A 25,154-nucleotide genomic window follows, 5' to 3' on the forward strand; every position below is an offset into this window, starting at 1 on the left:
ACTTGAGCTTTGCTAATATCAGACTAAGAAAAACATTGAATGGCTGCACATATGACCTATAAGAAAAGACTTTTATTCATGAAAACAGCATTAAAGTTACTCCATAGGAACTCCAGAATTTTAGCACAATGATTCAGTTTACATGAAACAATAATGGAAATATACATTGCAAATCTTAGTATGGAGAACAGTACTTAATAAGATTCTTAAGCATTTCCATAATTAATATCAATTGAACAACATGGCTTCTTTAAATGTTTATCAATAGCATCTGACATGATTTACTATTTGAGTTGACAACTGAGAGAAGTATATTGTTCAAAAATTCTAAAGGAATACCTTGTCTCTCTAAAGCCAATTTAAAAGTAAAGGTGGATATTCATTCATTATATAATCCCACTGGTTCTCCGAAGACTCAATTCATGAATTTTTAAAGCAATTTGTCTTTTCTATAGTAATATTAGAATGGCTAGATTTTCTGCTTATGTGAAGGCAATGTGTACAAAAGTAAACTACAGAGAAAGATTGAATATCTTGGCTCTGGGTTCGATTGTAACTCTAACTTGTAATTATCAAGCAATGTGGAGTTTATATTTTTTATATTCCCAGTCTCATATTTTCTGAGCCAGTATTCAATTGCCTCAGAGCTTCAATTCATTTCTCTGTTAAGTAGATATGAGAACAACAAATCAAAAAATATGTTTTGTAGAATTTTTAGAAAATTATAGTATTTCATATAGGAGATAGTACAACCACTTTCTTTACATTTTTATTCTCCAATGCTATCCTATAAATCACTGGAATCTAAATAGAATAAAGAAAACAATACAATAAAATTAAATTAAAGTTTATACTAAACACAGCTTTTATAAAAAAAAATAAGTTATTTAGGTTCTTTTGACCTCTCATTTGGTTTTAACAAAGGACAAATCCCCTAGAAATCTGCAATAGAGAAATAACAATTGTCAGTTAATTAGTAACTGTTCCTAGTAAGTGATACCAACAATAGTTTTGTTCAGTTCATCTGATTAGTAACTGAATGAACACTGAACATGAACACAGCCCTTGATTAAATGCCACTTGTCTACCTAATGGAGTGCCTGAGGAGGAACAAAAAAATAGTCTTATGCTTGCTATATATATATATATTTTTTTTTTTTACTAACTTTCAGCACAGTTTATGTATAGTTGTAAAGCCACAGAAATCTTAATTTATTATACTTCTGTGCACTCTTTCATGTAAATTAGTGATACATGATTTTTAACAACCTTATGATAAATGCAGGCTTTTGATATTTTCTTTCTGTTCTCAATTTAACTATAATGTAATTGGTTCATTTTTTTAACCATAGAAAATGCATCATGCTACTGACTAATTCTTTTGGTTGCTTTAAAATAAACCGTGTGAAAAAAAAAAAAAGCATTTACCACAGTAACTTGAAATTAGTCAAGTTTGCTTTGACATGTAAAAGTTCTCAAGTTTCTCTAAAAATATGTTGATATTTCAGACTAGATACTAGTATTTGCTAATTTGAAGTTATATTAGTTTCCAGATGATGAGTGAGAATCAAAAAGACCAAAGTTCATTGATTTTGAAACTGTGTGACAACTGTTTCTTTAAGTGACTGCCACAACAAAAGAATACAGATTATAATTATGTTCGTAAATAAAGCAATTTTAACAGAGGCTTAACAATTAAGTTGAGTGTAAACAGTTTTATAAAGCTATATATCTTACCTTCAAATTTGAGTGAAAATAATCAGTTTGGTTACTGTTTCATATTTCTGAAAAGATACATATACGTAGCAAACTGCTGTTTCAGAAATAACACTGGACCAAACAATTTTGTTAATGCTTCCTGAAAAAAAAATGGCATTTAATAAATTCTAAAATTTTGGTGTAATTCAAAGAAAACAAAATTCAATAAAATGATTTTTTGCTGTGATTTACATTAGCTTTTATAGCATTACTTGATTTTATAGAAATAATCAAATCAAGTAAAATCAATATAATATAGATTATTTATTTTATTTCAAAATAGTAACTATAAATACATTCTCAATATATTTCTCCCTAACTCTTTGGATGCAACAATAACAAAAAAATGAAAGAAAGAAAGAAAGAAAGAAAGAAAGAAAGAAAGAAAGAAAGAAAGAAAGAAAGAAAGAGAAAGAAAGAAAGAAAGAAAGAAGGAAAGAAAGAAGGAAAGGAAGAAAGAAAGAAAATTAAAGAAAAGAAAAGAAAAGACAATCTCACTGTGCTCATTTGATGTATTATCTATGTAAAAGTCATGCAAATTATATTGTAGAGTAATATTATCACCATATACTTCTAGATTGACTCTGATATTTCTGAAATACCTGTGCCATTACTCATGAGGCCATGCCTTTTAATATTTATGCATCCTTATGTTGTACAAAACAAAATGTTTATGAAAAGCAACAAATGATAATGGTCTTCAATAACTTTCTAAATAATATATGTGTTGATACTGTTATTTAGAATGGAAAATTAAGTATAGATATAAATTGTCTCATATATTTGAATCACTGTACTTTAATAGCTGATTTCTCATAAAATTACACAAAGATTAACTTTTAAACAATTGAATCATTTTTATTGATTTCATAAAAAAATAATTTAAATCTTGATTTATATTACACTGACACAATATATTATGTCACCCCTTCACTGATTTCATAAGATCTAGTTTTCTCTGAAACTGTTCTAATACAGTCCATACACAAGAAAATCATGCCAAGAGGGTCATGATCTCACTTTAGAAATTATCACTTCTTGGCTTTTTAAGATTTGAATCAAAGTCTTTCTAAAAAATGTTTTTCCATGTACATATCATACTTCACAGGGTAAACTAACATCAAGATTATAGTTGAAGTCAACAAAATGTACATACAGTATTTTAACTGCTCTGGTACTCAACTCAGAATTTATAACTAACTACAGTATCATAAAAGATACAAGAACTAATGAAAGACAGGTGCAAAATAGAATACACTATATAATGTAGGCACAATGACTTCAGTTAAGGAAGTATATTAGCCTTAACCAAGGATTTGTTACTTTCATTTACAATTAGAACCTCCAAACAACCACATACAATTAAACTATTTTATCTCAATATTCTTTGAACATTTTTATCTTTCAGCAGAAGAGTGTGGGGAAGCTAATATACTACAGCAAGCTTAGCAATGCCTAAGATGGTGGCAGGTACTCTTGCTATTGACAGTCCTGCAGAAACCTTGAAACATCTTCCAAACATCACCTCACTGAATAAAAATACACAATCACAAGGACCTGTTAGCTTCAGCTTATGCATGGAACTTTCTGGTTCCTCATATAAGTGTTCATTTAAGATTTCTGTATCCACACTTTACTGATGGGATAAACAAAAACATTTCCTTAGAGGCCTTTGTGTCTTTATCCTGTCAGTGTGCATTAGGAGCCCTTTAATCCATGGATGCATGCATGAATGTAAATGGCATATTAAATGTCCTCATGAAACTGCAAATGGAAATTAGCGTTTTAACACACTTCTTTTCTTTCAAGATCAGAAAGCAATTATCTGTTTGGATGTATTTATATTCATATAAAGTATTCACAGACATTGTCATGAAACTGAAAATTACACGTTAAAGTTTTAAGAGCACCAGCATATACATAGGGAGAATTTTATTTTCTATCTAAAACAAAATGTCCAAATCATCTATATGTGTGAATATATACCCAAACACACATGCATGTACACCCACACACACACGCACACACACACACACACACACACACACGCACACACACACACACACACACACGCACACACACGCACACACAGACATAAATATACATAGTCCTGTAGTAAAATCAAGTTTATCTTTAAAAATTTTTGAACAAACCCATAAAATCTTCAAATTAGTATTTAATAAAGGGATTACTGTTACAAGCTTAACTGCAATATACTTTTGGAAGCTGCACAAAAAACATCTGCCCATTTGCCTTCTTGGCTACCTTACTGAATAATTAATTTATCAATTTATCACACCACATCACACCAAACACACACACACACACACACACACACACACACACACACACACACACAGCTGGCCAAGAAAGCAATAAGTCTCTGAATATTGATTTGCTAATTAGACTTCCTAAACATCTTCAGTTATCAACCCGTTAACAAATACTTCAATTATTTGACCAATTCTGATCTAGAACTTAAAAGCACACGCAAACAAAGGGGCATGTCAGTTGTAGTTGTAGATCATGAATTCATCTGAGCCCATTGCAAGCATTTTAGTGTGGCTTTGTTAGCCAAGATTACCATGATGTTTACAGTTCTACTAGATTGTCTGATAGTAGTCAGATGGATGAAAGAACAGTATACTTATGCATACAAGATACTATTTACCTTAGTCATTAATTTGTTAAATATTGTAATTAAAACTATTTGAACTAAGCTCATAGAATACTGAAAAGCAAGACAATTGATGGCAAATAACAACTGCCCCAGACACACTACTATAAAACTAAGGAGCCTATTTTAAAATGCACAGTTGGTAACAAATCTGAAGATAATATGCTAAATTCACAAGAATTGCACAGAACTTTTTTTTTAATTTTTGTGGGGTTTTTTTTGTATTTTTTTCTGCTTTTAAATTATACCTGATCACAGAATCCAAAATATTTCTATACACATTAGCTTCAGTTTCACTTTAGTATTTCTTTATCTTACCTAAATTTACACTTACTGATAAATTTGCTATGATCAGGAGAATAAGTCAGGCATATTAAATACATATTAAGGAGTACATGTTTTCCTATTTAGTATACAAAGTACTTCATAAATATGAATTATGTTACAAAAATAGCTTTGGGTGCGCTCACACGGTAAGCACTTTGCTAATTTTGGACAACCTTTAAGGATTGTGGGTATTTGACAACACTGAGAACAAAATCTAGTTTAATTTGAGCCATGTTTAATTATGATAAACATCATGTTTTTCTCTAGATCACCACAAATGCTATGTAACTCACATTTATTTTTTTCTCCTTTAAGTTTTTATGTATAGACAGGTAAGATGTAAAGTATTCGAATTTATTTTATAGTTATGTAATGCATGGTATATTTTAAACAAGTATTTCCACAATTTAACATTACAAATCCAGCGTTTTCAAGATGCAGGCCATAAATTTTACCGATTTACAAATACTATCAAATGTTCTCTCTTTGCATGCTTATTTGTTTTTCACACTTTTCAAATAATCTTTACACAGAGTTGTTACAATGCCACAAATCAAAAGGGTTATTCCAGTTTCGTCGACTTAATCTACATGCAAGATGAAGAACCCAGCTGAGGTACAAACACTGGTACCAGTTTTCTTGAGTTTGCTTTAAAAGCACAAAGCAACGAAGGTTTTGCATCAGGGTACAAAACTGATTTGCCTCTTGAGGTTAAATTCAGTGTATTATATTTATAAAGCATCCCTTTGGCAATAGAGTTTGCAGTATCCCCACAGGACTCCACAGTATAGGTTTTATGTAGTAAAATCTATTAAGGAAATTCTTTTTTACTTGACACATCTTTACAGCTACGGTTAATGAGATACCCTTGGAAACACCTGCCTCTATGCCTAATGATAATATATTATTTGGAAATTAGAAGTCAACAAAAGGCACTTTCATCATTAAATAATGTCCTCTGTATGAAGTCAGATTATATGACCTATATCTTATTCAAAGCTGTTTGCTCTTCCAGAACCTGTAGGTAGTCAGGGGAACTCTGAAGTTTTGCCTTCAGTTCAAAATACTCACTCTTTCTTTGTTCCACAACAATTTTACTGTGGTTACCACCTATCAGTGACTTCTTGGATTTTTTATCTTGTTGTTTTTCTGGATAGCGAATTTCAAAGCCGCTGACACCAATGCTGTTATACTCCTTTTTGCTTTCAAGAAAATTCTGAATAAACACATTGGAATCTCTGCTAGGAAATAGTTCATCCAGCTCATCAATTGTGCTCAGTCTCTTCCTGGTATCTACATGCAATAAATCTTTGTCTTTGTCAGCAGCATTTCTCATCATGACCTTCTGTCCCAAAGTATCTGAAAACATGAACCCAATTTCAGGTTCTTTGAGGCCACAGGTGTGATTTTTGCTCATCTGTTCTATGGTTTGTGGAATGAATGCTTCTGTGCTCAGTCCATCTTTTTTATTGGTTTTGTGGTCATGCTTCCTTAGTTGCAGCTGCATGGAGCCACATTCAGGATTCCCTAGACCTTCGTGCTTCACTGTGGGTTTCTTGTTGCGTCTTAGCACAAAAACAAGAAGGCAAAATGCAACAAAAACAGTTAAAATAAGAACCACCAAGATACTTAAGATTAAAATAGACAGAGGCACTGGGCCCCCAGGAGGACTTCTAATAGGACCCAACGGAGTGGTGAACGTAATTGCAGGTGCAGGGCTTGTGAATGGTGCAGATGGCTTGTTTAGGAGTTTAGGACATAAGATTTCATTTTTGAGGGACTTCAATTCAATGTTGGCAAACTGTACAGGAGTCTCACATTTTAGTTCTTTCACAACAATGCCATCATTTAACTTCTCCAACCACAGCTTTAATGCTACCAAGTCACAAGTGCAGTCCCAAGGATTGCCTTCCAAATCAATTTGTGTAAGAGACTGCAACTGATCTAGGACTCCACTGACAGGTAGGTACATGAATTTGTTGTTCCTCAGGTTCAGTCTCGCAAGTGGTGCTCCAGAAAAAATGTAAACTGGCAGGCTCTTTAAGAGATTATTGTTCAAGTACAGTAGCTGCAAATTAGGCATGGAGTCAAAGGTGCCTGCTAAGATTTCCTTAATTAAGTTGTATTCCAAATACAGATACTGCAGGTTATGAAGGCCTGAAAATATTTCAGGGTACAGCCTTTCAATCTGATTGCCATTGAGATAAAGCCTGCGTAGATTAGTAAGATTGTGGAATACTTCTCCTTTGATCACCATAATCTGATTGCTGCCTAAATGGAGCAAATCCAGTCCTTCAAACTCAGTGAAGTCTGAAATGTCCACATCTTTAATGTTATTGCCATTTACATGCAACTTCTTAGCATTTAAAGGTTTTGGTGTCAGTTCAGACATGGACTGTATATTTTTCTCTTGGCAATTCACACTCAATCCCAAATCAGAAGGATGTGTTTTACAAAAACAAGGTGCCGGGCAAGGTGTAAGAGGAGGCACTCTTGTTTGGTACGACACAATCTGACTGAGATTTCGGTTGGAGAGGGCTTTGCCTGCCACAATTCCCGAGATTTTGGAAGGATTTGTTGTTTTGGGTGGTTTTGTCACTAATCTGTGCAAAGTTGTTTGAGTAGTGTAACCATTGGGAGTGGTGTAGCCATTTTCCAGTTGAGATGGAGGCAGAATGCGTACATCAAAGTCACTTCCTGTACCCATGGGACATAATTCTTGCTTGTTGGTTTCCTTTAAAAGCCTTCCATATAAGTCACTGGGAGTTTCACAGATAGCCTCTCCTATGTAAATATTATATGGCATATTCTCCAACCAAGCCTTTAGAGGCAACAAATCACAGCTACAGTTCCAAGGGTTATCTTCCAGCTGCAGTTCAACAACCCGGCCAATATGTTCAAGAACTCCAATATAGGGGAGTTTCTGGATTCTGTTTCCTCGTATATCCAAATGGGTTAAAGATGCGAATCGAAAAATATTATCAGGAAGGAATGAAATGAGATTGTCATTAAGAATGAGAACTTTCAGTTTGTGGAGCTTATTGAAGGCTCCTCGTTCAATATACTTGATTAAATTGTAGTCAGCCTGGAGATACTCCAAGTTCTCTATGCCAAGGAAAGTGTCAGCTCGGAGAATCTTTAATTCATTGTTGTTCAAGTGCAACTGCTTTAATGCATTGAGCCCGAGAAAGGCTCCTCCCTCAATGTTCTGCAGTTTATTATTTCCCAGATGCAGAGATACTGCATGTGAAAAATTCACGAATGTATTTGGATAGAGGATATTTAAAAAATTGTTTTGGAAATTAAGATGATAAAAATGAGACCAAGGTGGTTTCAGCTGGTTTGGTCTGTAGACTGAAACCTTCTCACAGTTGACATAGAGCACATTCTCTACTGATACGCAGGAGCACACATTGCAGATTTCCACTGATACATCAGTATCTGCATTTGTCGAAGAAATCAGGGCTGACACAATCAGAAAGAGCCAAAGATACATCTTCTTGCAATCAGAAAACAACTCTATGCTTCTGAATAAAGAGAAATAATCTAAAAAATAAAAAGAAAACAGTTTTTCAATGGTCATTCCTTGAAAAAAATATTTGTACTTAAATCATCTCATTGTGAACACATGGCTACAGTCTCCAGCACTGTATTTTTTAAAACATCCAGATTTGCTATTCACTAAACAATAATAAGCACAAAATGTCACATTTTATATCTATAATTTGAACAAAATATACATGCATAGAATATACAAAAAACAGTAAGAAATACTTCAAGTCATACTTACACCTTTAATAAATTCAGTTTTTAACTTGAACTACCAACCTTTGCCCTTAAGAATAAGCCTCAAGCTTGCTATTTGCCACTTAAATGAATATACCTAGAGCATCATTTCTTTCCTTTTCTTTCTTTCTTTCTTTTTTTTTTTTTTTTTTTACATCCTCGATACCACAAAGATACCTCAGTTGGTGGAAATCTCTTCTCTAGGCTTCTGCTAGATACAGTAGCTAGATACTGACCATAATTGAACAGAATTAAGTAGAAGATGGCAGTGGGAGGACTGAGTCCCTTTAAAAAAAACGGTTAAAACTGTTAAGTGGAAGGTGCCCTGAAAAGAAATTTGCCTTAGCTTTGACAGTTAGGTAAGTACGTTGCCATGAATCACTTAATTTCTATAATCTGTTGCCTTCAAAAGCACAGGTGACCCTATTGGGGTCTAGAAAACCAACTGTCAGATTAATAAACAACACCTAATTTGCTGTCAGTCTCTTCTCAAATGGGGCTAAAAAGCCTTTTGTCTTTGGGTTCCTGAAAGCAGAAAAGGGACCTGCTTATTTTGCACTCTGCTGGTATCCAGGCAGCATTTTTACCCACCAGAACTGGCTTTTCTGTCTGCCTGGGCCTCTCCTGTTCTTCTTTTGTCAGTTTGAACCCAGTCCCCACTGACCTCTTGGCTCAAATGCATATCACATCATTCAGACCACAGCCTGTCACTACTGAGGAAGAGGAGTCCACTTGCCATAGTTTTTTAACAACTTCATCTGCAGAAACATATATTCAGTTCTACATAAAGCCTTCAGTTACCAAACATGCTTCCAAAATGACCACTCTATCCACCTACCTATAACCAAATGAAGAATTACTTCTTAGAAGACTTTAATGATTCAAAAATTAACCCTTTGAATCCACCTCCTTAAAGGCCTACAGACAAACAGATACACACACACACACACACACACACACACACACACATGCATATGCTCATACACACACACACATACAGAGAGAGAGAGAGAGAGAGAGAGAGAGAGAGACAGAGACGGAGACAGAGACACAGACACAGAGAGAGACAGAGAGAGAATGTTCCTGCCTTATTTGGCATTATGGAAAATAACTTAGTGGAACACATTTTACTGGATGCAGTTTTAGGCTTGTAAATCTTTCCAGTTGTGAATGGGAAGAAGGTGAGTTCAATTTTAATATGGTCACCACTAAATATAAATTAAATAAATAAAATATTCAGAGGCACAAGGATAAAATAACGCAAAGAACAAAATGTATCACACAGAAACTTTTTTTTTTCCTCACAAGGAATCAGCTAGTGTAGAAACCAAATGTGTCTCAAGGTAGAAAATCCTTTAGCCAAGACCCAGGAAGACTTGCATTTTAAGTACTTTGGTTCAGAATATAGCTAACACCACTGAAATGTTATTTAGCTGTCATATAGGTGGGCATTTCCCCTATTCACTGTTATAGCACAGCTGTCATTGTAAAAAGAAGTCATAGTTCTTAAGCATGACATCACCCAAAACAACTTCAATTGTAAAATCAAAATTTTCTCTTGGTCCTTTTTGTCTTGTGTTGATGTAGCTTTCAACAGCTATTTTAGTTCAGTTGAGTCATTTCTTGTTCCTAACCACCCCCATCCAAAAACAAAGAAACCAAAACGCAGCCAAACTAAAAGGAACCAAAACAGAGAAAGCAAAGAGAAACAAAACAAAATTCGAATAAGTGGAATTCAGCTCAAAAATAAGAAGTATAAGCCTAACAGATGTGAAAATACACGAAGAGCTGCCGTTTTATTAGCAATTTCTACGTTCTATTATTTGTCCCTATTTTTTATTTAATTTTATTTATATATTTGTTTATTACAATTTATTCACTTTGACTGCCCTCTGCAGCCCCCTCCCTTGTCTCCTCCCAGTCCCACTCACCCTCCCTCTTCTTCCCCTGTGCCCTTCCTTTCCCTAGTCTCCTGATAGGGGAAGACTTCCTCTCCTTCTATCTGATCTTAGCTTATCAGGTCTCATCAAGGTGCAGTAATTTCTACTTTAAGTATTAAAGGGGTCAGGGGAGGTGCAAGGATGAGCTAAGAAGTTCCCAAATACAGTTTTGGTGAAAGAAAAGAAACCAAAAGCAGCTGGAGCAAGCAAGTAAGTCAGAGTAAGAGTCAACCCAAGAAGGAGATGCAAACAGGCACTGAAAGGGCAACAGACATGGAGAGCTGGAGAACTGTCAAAAATGAGGCTAGGAAAAAAAGAAACCAAGAAAAGTACTGTAAGGAAGACAAATACCACTATAAATATACTAAAAAAACGTGACACAAAACAGCAAAAACACCGAAAAAGAAAACCTTACAAAGTATGGGTTGGATACCCAAAACCACCTCTCAGGCTTCCAAGGGGAACGAATTTCCCTAACCTCTTTTCTTCTATTGGTAGTACCAAGCAAGACTGTCAGCTCTCAAGGCTGCACAAGACTGCACAAACCTTGCCCTAACATAAATCCAGCATCTACCAGAGTGCAGCTGCTAGCGCTCCTTGCCCAAGCAGAGAGAGCGAGTCTGCAGAGTGAAAACCACTGCCAAGGGGGTCCACAGGTCGAGGTGGCTCTACATCAGTGGACACGGGGAACCTTAGCTGCCCCATCCCTGAGAGCCGCTGTGGGGGTGGGGAGAACTGTGGAGAGCTCAGCCACTGTAGCCCCCTGAGTGCTACCTAGAGCTGGAGGCGACGCGGTTGGAGGGGCCTCTGGCGGGTACCGCAATGTTTTGCCGCATCCCGGTGCCCAGAGCAGGCGCGCAGCCCCCTCCTCGGTACCCGGCCCAAGCAGCAGCCTCTCAGGCTGGGTGGCGGGGGCGGGGAACTGTGCACGATGTCGCGGGGGCCTTCAGTCCTGCTGCGCACACATTTCTCCGCTTGCTCCCGTCCCACAAGGGGTAGCTGCTGGAGTTTTCTTTGCCCTCTCTAGACCTGAACGTGCAGTGGGTGAGAAAGAGGAAGAGACGGCTAGTTCAGGCCGCGAGGAATATAACACTGGGGCATCAAAAACCCTTTTGCCACAGTCAGAGTGACTCCATAGTTCTATTGCCTCTAGCCACGGCCCGGGTTTTGCCCCCCACCCCCACCTGCCCAGGCCAGCTATAAGATCCCGTTAACCCAGCCAGAAATCACCTCAACATTTAAAAACCTTGCAAAGTGTCACTGTTATCGTTCGCCAGGTTTTGTTGCGCTTTCAGAGTTACCCACCAGCTATTCCTCCCATATTGCCTGTCTTGCTGAGTGCCAGCAGTCTCTGAGCAGTCCACTGGCCACCGCCTGAAACCCCACATTCAAGTCCACGCACAGTGCCTCAGAGTAGGGCACAGAGCACAAAGCCCAACAGCAGCCTTGACAACTTATGGTGCCAGAGACCAGGACACTTTCCCTGGTATCCAGATTGCCCCAGGGGCAGGGATGTTAAGGACACCCAGATTCTTTCGGTCCTTGAGGACAAGGGATAGCGCCATAGGCAGGCAAGTGGGAGGTGTGTGCCTGTGTGTGTGTGTTGGGGGTGGGGGATAGCCAACATGTCCACTTCGTCTACTCAACGGGCCCCAAACCAACACGACTCCAACTAAAAATAATAAGCTACCTGCTTCCCTCCTCGCGTGCACACATGCACTGTGCCAAGCCCAGCCAGGAAGAGGCAGCGCGCCCTTCTTTGCATCTCTCGCAGCTCGGGCTTGAAATTTACCCACCTCTGCAGTTCGAAGTCCTGTTGAGGTCCCAAGGCGTTCTGACTCGTTTCTCAGTTTCCGCGATGGTCTCTATGAGATCTGGGATCCAGCTTCTTGGCGCCTGCTAGCCGGTCAAACCCACCAAACAGCCTTTAGGCAAGCAAGCAGGCAGCGGCGCGCACGCGCACCCGGCCAGACACCGCGCGCGCACCCAGACCCTCGCACAAGGGCTGCACCTTTACTTACACGCTCTGAATCCCCGCCCCCGCCCCCGCCCCCGCCCCCGCCCCCGTCCCTTGGCGTACTCGCAGCCCTCCCTCTGGACACCCAACCATTTCTGTCCCCACACATTCCTGAGTCCCTTGACCCTACAGAAGAAACCCCGGACTTGAGTCCTTTTCTATCCAAACACTGAGAAAGACAACATCCTTTCCTCCTGGCATCCACCTCCTCTTTTACCTAAAACATCTCTTAGGGAGGAGCGACTCGAATTCTCAGGCATCAGAACCCTAATTTCCTAACACGGTCGCACTAACCTCCATAACCCTACCACGTACGTACACTCGAGTCTTTTCTCTTCCTCCAGCACCCTAACAAGGAAAAGAAGGCTCGCGTGCACGAGCTCGTGAACACACGCGCGCGCACACACACACACACACACACACACACACACACACACACTGGAGGTGTTCCTCTGAAGGAGCAAGCAAGAAGTGGGGTAGTGGAAAAGAAATTTTGGAGAGCCTGGGGAGAGAAGATGGGGTGGGGGTGGGGGCAGGGTACACAGGGTTTTCAAATCTACACTGTGGAATTGAATAATTCCAGAGAAGAAGGGTGAAACAACAACAATGGTCTTGTGGCATTATAGTGCACCCAGACACACTTGGATTTTATATCATGGGTATGGCTCCTTTGGCTAATTGTCATCAGTCAGAAGGGAGCTTTGGGAACACTTCAGTAGCAGGCAGTCCTTGATGAAGCATTCTTGGGACCAGTTTCCTGGGATTCAGCGGTATTCGCACTCCCCCTACCTGTCTGCGAGTGAGGGGTTTGAAGCTTTGAGGCAAAAGTGTTAGGCTCTAGCCCAAAGTGAGCTTACTTGTCAGGGTTAAAAGGAAACGGCTTAATTCTACGTATTTTAGAACTCTTCAGGCCTTTGTCGCTGAAGATATTAAGCATGCATGATAAATAGCTGAGGGTGTGAACAGGGAGTTAAGTAAGGGAAGGGGAAAGCAAGGTGTGGGACAGGGAGAGAACTATGCTTGAAACTATAAGAGGAGAAAAACAAAACAAAACAAAACAAAACAAAAAAAAAAAACAAATAGGGAGGAAAAAAAAAAAAAACTCGCCTTGACTACTGAGCATGCCCAGTTTCCAGCACAAGCGTTATAAGGGAGGCATTGTGTGCATTCCACTTCTCCGAGTTTTGGAGGTGACCAGGAAGGGACTTTGCTTGGGTGGTGGGGGGTTGGTGAGAGTCTTTAGGAAAGGGGTGGGGGGTATGTGGTTGGAAGCATTAAGCTGCTGAAAGGGGACTGTGAAGAGTGAAGGGGAAGGGATACACTAGAAAAAAAAAAAAGTCTTTCTTTACTTTCTGCCCGAGGGGAAATGACTTTAGGTTTATAGGTCTAAGTTATATATGGGAAGCTTTTCCTCTACAATATCTTACAATTCATTCTTTGCCACAATTCAAGAAAGACTTTCAGATCCATTTCTTTGAGATCTGTGCTTTCCTCGGCTCACTTATTCAAATCTCAGTGGCTCTAGCCACAATCCAGTGTAGCCAGTACCCAGGAATGCTTTTGCATATGAATGATAAATTCATTAAGCCAAAAATAGCAATAGCTTTTATATCAGAGTTATGCTGTCTACCTTAATTCCTACAGGTAAAAATGTGCAGTAATTGAAGGTTAATGCCCCAAATCTTAGCAAAACCATCAAACAAAATGGGCAATAGATTCATATTATTTTTTGATAATATCCTATTTTACATACTGTCTATATAGTTATCTCTTTCTGTTTTTATTTTCATTTTTGTCATTTCATGAAGCTCTCTTCAGTTTATATATATGCAAATGCAAATGTTAGTTGAACACAGAGATGCACGTGTAGTATTTAAATATTTAACTAGCTATGTATGTATAGGCTTATTTCTTCATGCATCCTTCATAAAGTGTTCTTCCTCCATACACACCCTCCATTGCCTTGATTTTTTTATACTCTCCTTTTTAAAAAGAACCTAGAAGCAAAAAATTGAGTGGACAGCAACTGTAATATTTGTCATATTCATTGTGAAACTCACTATGAAATAATATTGCTTAAAGAAACACTAAAAGATCAGTTCACAACATGTGTACTGGTGTGTCTTCTCTCACTGAGATGAAATGTGTTTTCTCCATAGGTAACAACTGCAATATGTTGAAAAATTTCCCCACTGTTGTGTACTTGAACAACATGAATCCTGCTAATTAAGAGCTCAAATTTGCATTACATTACTTAGTGAAATTAACAACTGGGAATGCGTAACAAAAGAAGTTGGCACGCAACTACCCTGTATTTTATCAGGTGAACTGTTTGTTCTTTGCTATAAATGTTAAAAAAGATCCAATGGAATGAACAATTTTTGTCTGAAAATATAATGCAAGTTTTAAGTACTAAGGTAGCTCAAAAGTCTACATTTGGACAATAAATATCAGACTATTTAAATGCCCATTTTTATTCAGATTTTGAAAGTGTTCTGAGGTTTAGTTATATTTAACATCAATAACTATAACCAGTTCTGTTTTATGCAAGTATGGAGAGAGCAATCTGAAAGTGAAAACACCTAGAACACTGATGAATTGCAATTAATATTACTACTAAACCTGGGTTGGTGATTAATATTAAGTTCACTAAAATGAGTGTTCTAGAATAACAGTTTTTTATGTAAAATAGATTAAATGAAATCACAAAATAAAAGTATCCGCTGCATAGTTTATCTTTCTTTGGCTTGAGAAGCAATTTAAAATTAAGTCCTGGAATCCTGTGGTTGCTTTTCCACTTCCTAGATGCTCATGTAGCATGAAGATAGAACAACAGCAAACAGAAAGAATTGTATGGCCAGAAAAAAAAAGAATGACTATATTAATGAGAAATGCTAAGGGAACTCTAGTACTATTTATGGTAATTGAAAAAAAAAATAGAGTTGGGCCTGAAAGATGGTTCAGTGGTTAAGAGAACTGGCTGCTCTTGCAGAGGACCTAGGTTCAATTCCCAGCACCCACATGGCAAATCACAATTGTCTGTAACTTCCATTCCAGGCAGTCTGACAACTTCATATAGACATTTACACAGGCAAAACACCAATGCACACAAACGAAAAATAAATAATCACTAAATAAAAATCAGAGTTGATGTTTTCTGTAAAAAAAAAAACAACAAAAAAAAACAATTAAACATTAAACATTAAACATTAAACATTACCTTGCAGGAGTACTTCCCATACTGTGGTGATTCTCAGATATGCTGTGTATCTCTCACTCAGGACATAAAATTTCCTCAGGAGGTTAAACAAGATCCTGACTATCTTGAGTTCCAACGTTTCAGTTATTGAACAACAGTAGGCCTACATGAGTAAAATTACCAAAACTTTTTCCTAGACAACATCCTCTCACTTTTATAGAATTTCTTATTTTTCTGCTTTGAGGGTTTTTTTGTTTTGTTTTGTTTTGTTTTCCTAATATTTATTTTATTTTATTTTTCTTTATTAATTACACTTTATTCACTTTGTATCCCCCCCATGGTTCTCTCCCTCCTCCTGTCCCAATCCCTCCCTTCCTCCACCCTTTGCATGCTTGCCCCTCCCCAAGTCCACTGATAGGGAAGGACTTCTTTTCCTTCTTTCTGATCCTAGTCAATTAGGTCTCATCAGGAGTGGCTGCCTTGTCCTTTTCTGTGGCCTGGTAATGCTGCTTCCCCCTCATCGGGAGGTAATTAAAGAGCAGGCCAATCAGTTCATGTCAGAGACAGTCCCTGTTCCTACTACAATGGAACCCACTTGGATACTGAACTGCCCTGGGCTACATCTGTGCAGGGGTCTTAGGTTATCTCCATACATAGTCCTTGGTTGGAATAGCAGTCTCAGGAAAGACCCTATGCTCAATTTTTTTGGTTCTGTTGCTCTCCTTATGGAGTTCCTGTCCTCTCCAGATCTTACTGTTTCCCACTTCTTTCCTAAGATTCCCTGCACTCTGCCCAAAGGTTGCCCATAAGTCTCAGTATCTACATTAATAATCTGCAGGGCAGAGCTTTTCAGAGGTACTCCGTGTCAGGATCCTGACTTGTTCCCTCTTTTCTCCTTCTTCTGATGTCCAGCCTCTTTGTCTTTCTGGATGGGAATTGAACATTTTAGCAAGAGTCCTCCCTCTTGATTAGTTTCTTTAGGTGTACAGATTTTAGTAGGTTTATCCTATATTATATGTCTATATGAGTGAGTATATACTGTGTGCATCCCTCTGCTTCTGGGATAGCTCACTCAGGATGATCTTTTCAAGATCCCACCATTTACCTGCAAATTTCATGATTTCCTTGTTTTTTATTGCTGAATAATATTCCATTGTGTAGATAAACGACAATTTGTGCATCCATTCCTCCCCTGAGGGGCATCTGGGCTGTTTCCAGCTTCTGGCTATTACAAATAAGGCTGCTACAAACATGGTTGAGCAAATGTCCTTATTGTGTACTTGAGAATTTTTTGGATATATGCCTAGGAGTGGTATAGCTGGATCTTGAGGAAGCGCTATTACTAGTTGCTGCTTTGATATTTTTACTGCTTAGCCTTAATTTTGGTATTCAAGTAGCACAGATTGTTAAAGTTAATATGTAATATTCATTATCTATTATTTAGTATTTTAACAATTAAGAATTTGGCATTTTTTGTTTATTTAAGTGAAACAGGACAAATAATTCCTAAGTAGTTAATAAACTGTGAAGTTTTCTTTTCATCATCAAATGAGCAAATAAGATCATTGATTCATATAACTAAATGAGATCTTTTTTAAATTTTAGGAATTCTCAATATTTTTAATTTTTTAAAATGAACTTTTGTTTACTAAGGGAAGTGGGATGGCACATATAGCTAACTTCTTTGACAATATAATCTACTTATTATTATTACTCTTTGAGTAGCTTTTACTAACTGTTTATTTGTGAAAATATGTAATTTAGAAGGTGAAAGGAAGCTTTTGGGTCATAAGTTGATATTATAATGGTAGCTTCTACTTAGTGAATGCCTTTTCTTAATCATTATTTAGTTAAAGATACAAGGGAGTTGATTATTATGTTTCTTTCTAAAAAATCCATCAGGGAGGTTAAATAACTTGCTGAAGATCACATAGTAAATATGTGATAGTCAGAATTTTGATTCCATGTCTTGGAGGCCTTTTGACTGCTCCAAAAGTTGCTTTCTTCAGAGGAATTTTGGCATGTTTAAGTTCAAAAAGAGAATAGATTTGAATTCATGATAGATTTTTCAATGGCAAATACTTAGGATTTTATTGTTTTCAAGTATTAAAGTATCAGTTTTTAGCAGAAGAATGATTCAATAAAGTATGTGAAAACCCGTTCATATCAGTTTTGTATGACAGAATGAATGTCTTAAACCAAACTTTTGATCCTAGGTCTACAATGATGCCTTATTTGTACATTGTAAGGAACGATAGTTTTACTGCTGCCAGGAGGAATTATTTAAAGAAACAGTGTTCATTCCAGTCTAGGGACAAAAGAACTGCTATTTGATATGACATTGAGTGAATTAGATGATATGAGACTGCTTAACCATTTATATAGAACATATCAGCTAACTGGGCCTCCCATGTCCTACAGAATTTTTTATAAATCAACTAGTAATCTTTCTTACTCAGAAACTATATAGAAAATAGTTAACAAATAAAAGTCTGTGCACTCCAGTCATTAATACAGTCATGGAATTTCATTCATAAATTAGTATCTGTAGAAGTGCAATATGAATGTATATTGTATTGAAGGTTTTTGGTAATTTTATCTTCTAATGAGTATTCATATGCCTCATTAATGCCACTTACATTGTCTACAATATTATTTGTTTTTTTCTGTAATTGTTAACATGGCAATATCACTGTTTTGTAAATGAATTTTTTTCTTTCTATACATTCTTTAATTTGGACAAATCTCACTTTTCTCACTGGCTGTCAAAGGCTGGGCTATAGAAACAAATTGTGCTGCCCTCAACAACTCTAAGATAACAAAGACTGTGAAAGAAAAGAAAAGAAAAAAAAGAACAAAAAACAAAATTAAGAGCTAAACAATCTTGTGTGAGAATTACTCCCATGGGCTATACAACTTCCATAATGCCAATGAAAGCTTTGTCAAGGTGACAGAAACCAGAAAATATTCTTTTTTAGTTTTACAATGTTCAACTCTGTTTAGGAAACAAGTGTGCTATGCCAGCCAGCAAAAACATTATCATCATTATATTTTTTTTCAAAAGGATTGAGGGTTTCTTTTTACCTAATCCTTTATGAGAGTATTATTTTTCCTTAGAAGTATGAAGTTATAGCTTCCTTTAAAATTGTTCTAGTTGCTATCCCATCTTCTTTTATTTCAGAGACTAGGTGGACATTTTAAAACTTGGTTCACAATCAGTAACATTAAAACAAAACAAAAACAACTATGGTATGAAAGACATGAGTATGACTGTGCCCTATTTACTATATCAAAAATAAAATTTATCTCTTTCTGATCTTCAAAGAATGAGTCAGAAGAAAGCATAATATCTGTATAAGCTAGTGTCAAATATCTTTGACTGACTACTTTTTTTTTGTTTCAGTTCAAAATTGAAGCATCTAATTGCCCACTCTGACTCAAATTGAATAATGTCCACCCACATAAGGTCATCATAAGAAAACCTTCCTCAGACCTATGCCAAGTGAATAATACAGGAAAAAAGTGTCATCACAGAGAATTGCTGCCATTTTTAATGTATACAACATTCTTGTTAAGTGAAATTTTAGAGCTTAAAGAGACCATTAACCACCCTCAATCAAGTTTGAAATATTCATAAGGTTAAACAATCACTGGTTTGATGCAACTCAGTGACAGAGAGCTCACTGAAAAGGAATCTCCAGGGATCTCCTAGAATATTAATTATAGAAAATTTGAAATGTTTGCAATTTTAAGTGAAGGAAATAAAGTTATACCTGTTCGTATATAATGACTGTGAAATTTCCCCTCAAATAAACATAGACTGAAATTCTTACTTTTCTCTTTAATAGGTGTATATCATTGAGGGTAGTCATCTCTATTTTTGAATTGATTCATCTGTCAATTAGGATTGAGAAACTAATTATCTCTGAATTTAATGAAGATTAACCAAAACACCTAATTTCATATCTTTCTAGAAAACTACTTTTGTTTTATTTGTAATGATCAGAGTAAATTTCTACATGTACAAAGAACGAAGTTTACAGATCATAAATTAATTTCCTACTTAACTGTAATCATGGCAAATAGAAAATACAGCTGAGGCTCACTGTAGAGTTTGTGTTTGCATACTTGAAATTATTTCAATGTTAAATTATTATATTTAAATAAATCTACATTTTTAAACTTTTCTTGCCATTCTTTAATTTCTCTTTTCACTTGATCAATTATGGGTTTTTAAACAATTAACAATAATATCACTGGAGAGCTAAGAATTATACACTCAGTAACTATTTTTAAGATCTGACTTGATAGATCATAGTGGAGACTTTGTATTTCAAAAACTCAATACAGTAAGCATTGCTAATATTTCAGCAAAATCCCTCATTGTTACACCAGAGGAGTTATTAAAAATGATTGTTTTCGGAATCTTATCAAATGGTTTTAAAAGAAAAAAGGAACTGAAAAATAAATGGAATAAAATATTCATAATTTTATGAATTTAATGTATCAAATATGTTCAAATGACCTAGGCACACTAATTTATTATCTACCATATGTATTATCATATATATGTATCAATATTTAATATATATTTAATATATATTTATATATATTACTACCTTAATAATCTAACCCATATTTTTCTAAGAATAGTGTGTAATAAAAATGATGTGTGCTGTTTTCAGAGAAAAGAAACTCATACCTGACAAGATGTAATGCTGTCATACTTAAGATAACATTAATATGATACATCCTATGCAAATTAATTCAACCTAAGTCATTCAATATGTATTCAAACAGTTATAATGTCTACTATATCTTCTGTTAATTAAATCTTCTTAGAATATTCATTGTTGGAAGTGCTGAGCCATAACTTATTTTATCTGGATGCTTAAAAAAAAAAAACTTCTTATAGTAAAATTATTCTAAGCTAAAAACAAAATTGTTCAGGGGGTGACCTTTAACAGTGATTTTTCACCCTAAAAAGCTAAAGTTCTTAGCATCCTACTTCCATTTATAACTAGAGATATTTTATAAAATTTCATTTTTATTATTTTATAGATGAAGGACTACTCAGAAAATCAAAACTACCAGATCTAAGTACTCAGGGTAATGAGAAAAAATATACATAAATGAACCATATAGGGATGACTCCTTTTATCTGCATGTGTCTCAAGATATGTGAGTTTCCTGAACCTTGACAGAAGATTCTCACTGATAGTCATTCTTATATTCTCCTTGAGAATCTGTCTTATGTAACATATGACAGGGCATCTCTGTCTCTAGACCATAATTCTAAGAATCTGTAGGGGCTCCTCTCCATAAACCCTTCTTGAAGATCAAGTCAGCGTATTGATTTAAATATAAAATATAACAATTTGTGGTTGTCATTTTTTCCATTTGAATGTCTTTTAGTTACCCTTAATGTTTAAAGTTGATATTAAGTATACTAACAAGAGTTGCCATCTTCCTAGGGTAAAAAAAAAAAAAAAAAAAAAATCTTTAAAATGTTTGCTATATTTTAGGAAAAATGATTTTTTAAAGGAAGCAATGTCTCATAAAAGAATATTAATTTATTAAACATAGTGGAAATGCTGTAAGAGAATAATTTCATGTGTAATATCTACAGTGGCAATAAACCTACAAGACATGCTGGTTAAGATGAATTTAGTTCAAATAGTAACTGTACCTGTGTCTTTTTCAGCACCATATTGGAAATTATTTCATAAGATGCCTCCAATTCATTAAAGATTCTGCTTTTATCATTTATTAAGACTAGGAGCAAGAACAGACTAGCCTAGAGGGGAAGAATTGATAAAAGAGAAAGGGCTGACATTTCAGCACACTTATACATTCAATTTATAAATTACATGTAGCTCTTCAAGTAGGTGTTTGCCCTCAATCAAATTATTATCCACTTAATGTAATTAACCATTTGTTAATCAAGAATGTTCTACTCTTTATTATTCACTGAAACCTCTAAACTAAAGACAGCAGCACCGAGTAATTTTTTATGAAAAAAAGCTTATTTTTATTTATTTTTTCAGGTTGTTAAGAAGTCATTTACTTTACATAATATGTACATAAACTCACCAAAATTATAAAATAAATTATTGCAGTAATATTTGATAGGTTCCCATTAAAAGAATCAAATGAACACTTAAAATAAGGTAGTGTTTTTCATGCAAGCTATCCTATAAATAGATTTTTTTTCCAGTTTAGACTCTAAGAACTTTAAGAATTCCAGGACATGAGAATTTTTGTCAGGGTACCCACATTCAAATTTTCTGTTCAATCAGAAATTTTAGGCCATTAAGTCTTATTGCACACCCATGTCATATCAGTCTTTGGAAATCAAGGCAAGAAAATGTATCTGTTCTGTAAAACCTGGCATTTTAATGCTAATTCAATGGGATTGGAGTATATGATATTCTATTATATAATGCATAAAATGCAAATGACCTTGAACTTCTGGATGTTCAACTTCAAATTTATCAAATTTTTTACTTTTATTAAATGTTGTGAAAAAAGTGAAAGGCAATAATGGTAGGCTTTCATGGCATATATTCAACGAAATTAAGAAAATCAGTACATTGCCTTCCATCAAATGGTAAGGTCAATACATTGTATGTCCTTCTGAAGATGACACAGTCCAAATCTTTGATATTCCTCCAGAATACAGAGTCACAATTCACTATGTGCCAGGCATATTTGGAAAGGACAGCAGCAGGAAATGTTCTATAAAATAAGGAATCAAATCACTTGGAAAGGCCAAAAATAAAAATAACTCATATAAGCAAAAGAAAGAAAATGAAAGAGAATACCAAACAAGGGATCTTATAAATTTTCTTGAAAAAAGTGTGGAAGTTCCAGGGTGGGTGACATAAGAATGGTGAGAACATTGTATAGCTGTTGGGGACTTGGCTTCACAAATGGAGCTAAGAACAACATTTGAGTAAATATGTCTCCCACTTAGTATATATAATCATAAGGTCTTCTATTGGTTGGGAACGAACACTGATAAGAAATATTGAACTTAGTCTCAAAAAACAGGAGTTTCTGGCAGTAGCATCCTTAGTACAAGCCTGAGTAGTTTTATATTAGTGATTCTCATAAAGGTGCAACAACATTTTAATGGGTCATTCAGAACAAATTTCAAGAAAGAGAGGAATCCTACACAAATTCCTTCACCAAAATTGAAAAGTTAATTTCTTTTTATGATTTTAATTTTAATTTTTCTTCACAATTTATTCTTTATATATCCCAAATTGAATCCCCCCCCTCAATTCCTCCCAGTACCATCCACCCTCTCTCTTTCTCCCATCCCCTTCTACTAGTCTGCTGAATGGGGAAATTCTCCACAATTGTCATCTACCCATAGCTTGTTAAGTCTCATCAGGACTGCCTGAATCTTCTTCTTCAGTGGCCTAACAAGGCCACATCACCATGGGTTGAGTGATCAAAGAGCAGTCAACAGAGTTCAGGATAGAGCCAACCCCTGCCCCCTCATTCAGAGATCCCCGTGGAGACTGAACTGCCAATTGGCTACATCTGAGCAGGGGGGTCTAAGTCCTCTCCATACATGGTCCTCCATTGGTGCATCAGTCTTTTCAGGACCCCCTGGGCTCAGATCCTGTAGCTTTGTTTGTCTCCTTGTCAACCATATAATATAGGATAGCCATCTACAGACCTGAAGAAGCTAAACACTGAGGAGGACCCTAGGGAGGATGCTTAAATCTTATTCAAATGGCAAACAGGTTTGACACCAGAAGCGGTGGAAGAGAGGAAACAGGATGGGAGATCTAGAGGTCCTCTGAAACGATACACCCAACAGGGGATCAAAACAGATGCTGAGACTCATGGCCAAATTTTGGGCAGAGTGCAGGGAGTCTTATGGAAGAATAGAGGGGTGGGAACAGAGGGAAAAATTAATTTCTTTATGCCTTGCTCTTCATAGTTGAAAAGCCCGTAGCTTCACTACTTGGGTTTTTTTAGCTTTAGTTTGATGTTGATTTGACTTGTTATTTATGGATATGAACATACTTTATGTATTTGTCTCTCCCTTTGTTCTGATTCTTTTTCCTAAGATTGAGTTTAATTATTTTATTTCGTTAGCTGTCCACCTACAAACAATTCTTGTGTGGATTGTATTTCAGTTTAAGCAGTAATTTCTTCTTTTTTCTTTTTTTTTATTTAAATTTTTATTTTTTATATTAATTACAGTTTATTCACTTTGGATCCAAGTTGTAGCCCCCTCCATCATGCCCTCCCAATCTCACCCTCCTTCCCTCATCTCCTTCCATTCCCCTCCCCAAGTCTACTGATAGGGGAGGACCTCTTCCCCTTCCATCTGACCCTAGCTTATCAGATCTCATCAGGACTGGCTGCATTGTCCTCCTTTGTAGCCTGGCAAGGTTTCTCCTTCCTCACAGGAGGTGGTCAAAGAGCCTACCTCTGAGTTCATGTCAGAGACAGTCCCTGTTCCCCTCACTAGGGAACCCATTTGGACACTGAGCTCCCATGGGCTACAAATGAGCAGGGGTTCTAGGTTATATCCATGAATGGCCCAACCACAGAGGGTTTCTGAAACACTACCCAGCAGTGAATCAAAGTAGATGCTGAGTCTTAGCCAAACTTTGGGCAGAGTGCAGGGAATCCTATGAAAGAAGTTGTGGGGGGGGTAGTGGGACCTGGAGAAGACAGGAGTTCCACAAGCAGAGCAACAGAACAAAAATATCTGGGCACAGGGGTCTTTTCTGATATTGATACTCCAACTAAACAGTAATTTCATTAGAAAAATGGTAGCCAGGAAAATTGCTCATCTTTTGCTGACTGCCATTGTTGTACTGCATAAAAACTCTGCCCATTTTTGCACCACACGCCCCAAAATAAAGAGATAGATGGGAAACAAAGAACAACCAGCCACTCCAAAATGGTGTTTGGCATTTTACACTGAAATCTCCTGTTGCTGTTCAATCTACTTGAAGTTCAAATTTTCCTTAAATAATAAATTATTTTGGAAAAAAAATCCCTGCTGTTTCTGCTGTACTATTATTTGAATGATTTTCAATTTATTACTCATTCATCTGGATTAGTGCCTATATATTTTCCAAAATGCTTAATAAGGAAAACTGTTTCTTTGTTCATATTGATCTTTAGCACAAAATTATGATTTCTGTATTTAAGAAGCATCACAGTATTTTCTTATTTATACAAACCTCTTATTGATACACACACTTTATAATATATAATTTATACTAAACCTAACTGATAAGGTACACAGTAAGAGAAAAGCAAAAATACAAAGCAATATATTTTAATAATTTATTTAATTTTATTTTATATGCACTAGGGTGAAGTGTCAGATCCCTTGGAATTGCCGTTACAGACAGTTGTGAGCTGCCATGTGGGTGCTGGGAATTGAAGTTGGGTCCTTTGAAAGAGCAGCTA

The 25,154-nt window shown here is 36.2% G+C and overlaps 1 protein-coding gene across 2 annotated transcripts; it reads right to left on the minus strand.

The window, feature by feature from the left end:
- Positions 1-1,166: 1,166 nt before the first annotated feature.
- Positions 1,167-12,506, minus strand: Slitrk4 (SLIT and NTRK like family member 4). Of its 2 annotated transcripts, none has more exons than XM_021629187.2 (2): positions 12,285-12,506; positions 1,167-8,308 (listed from the first exon to the last, which is right to left on the minus strand). In XM_021629187.2, exon 2 carries the CDS (start codon positions 8,256-8,258, stop codon positions 5,745-5,747), a length of 2,514 nt encoding a protein of 837 aa, XP_021484862.1. In that variant the 5' UTR covers positions 8,259-8,308; positions 12,285-12,506; the 3' UTR covers positions 1,167-5,744. The 2 variants fall into 2 exon arrangements, with proteins under 2 accessions (XP_021484862.1, XP_060230397.1); XM_060374414.1 differs by lacking the exon at positions 12,285-12,506 and adding an exon at positions 11,263-11,429.
- Between the last annotated feature and the right edge of the window lie 12,648 nt (positions 12,507-25,154).

This window comes from Meriones unguiculatus, chromosome X (assembly GCF_030254825.1).
Source record: "Meriones unguiculatus strain TT.TT164.6M chromosome X, Bangor_MerUng_6.1, whole genome shotgun sequence".
In the NCBI taxonomy this organism is placed as follows: domain Eukaryota; kingdom Metazoa; phylum Chordata; class Mammalia; order Rodentia; family Muridae; genus Meriones; species Meriones unguiculatus.

Bases quoted from the DNA above. Each gene is read 5' to 3' on its own strand.
- Slitrk4 (XM_021629187.2), bottom strand. From the start codon at position 8,258: ATGTATCTTTGGCTCTTTCTGATTGTGTCAGCCCTGATTTCTTCGACA.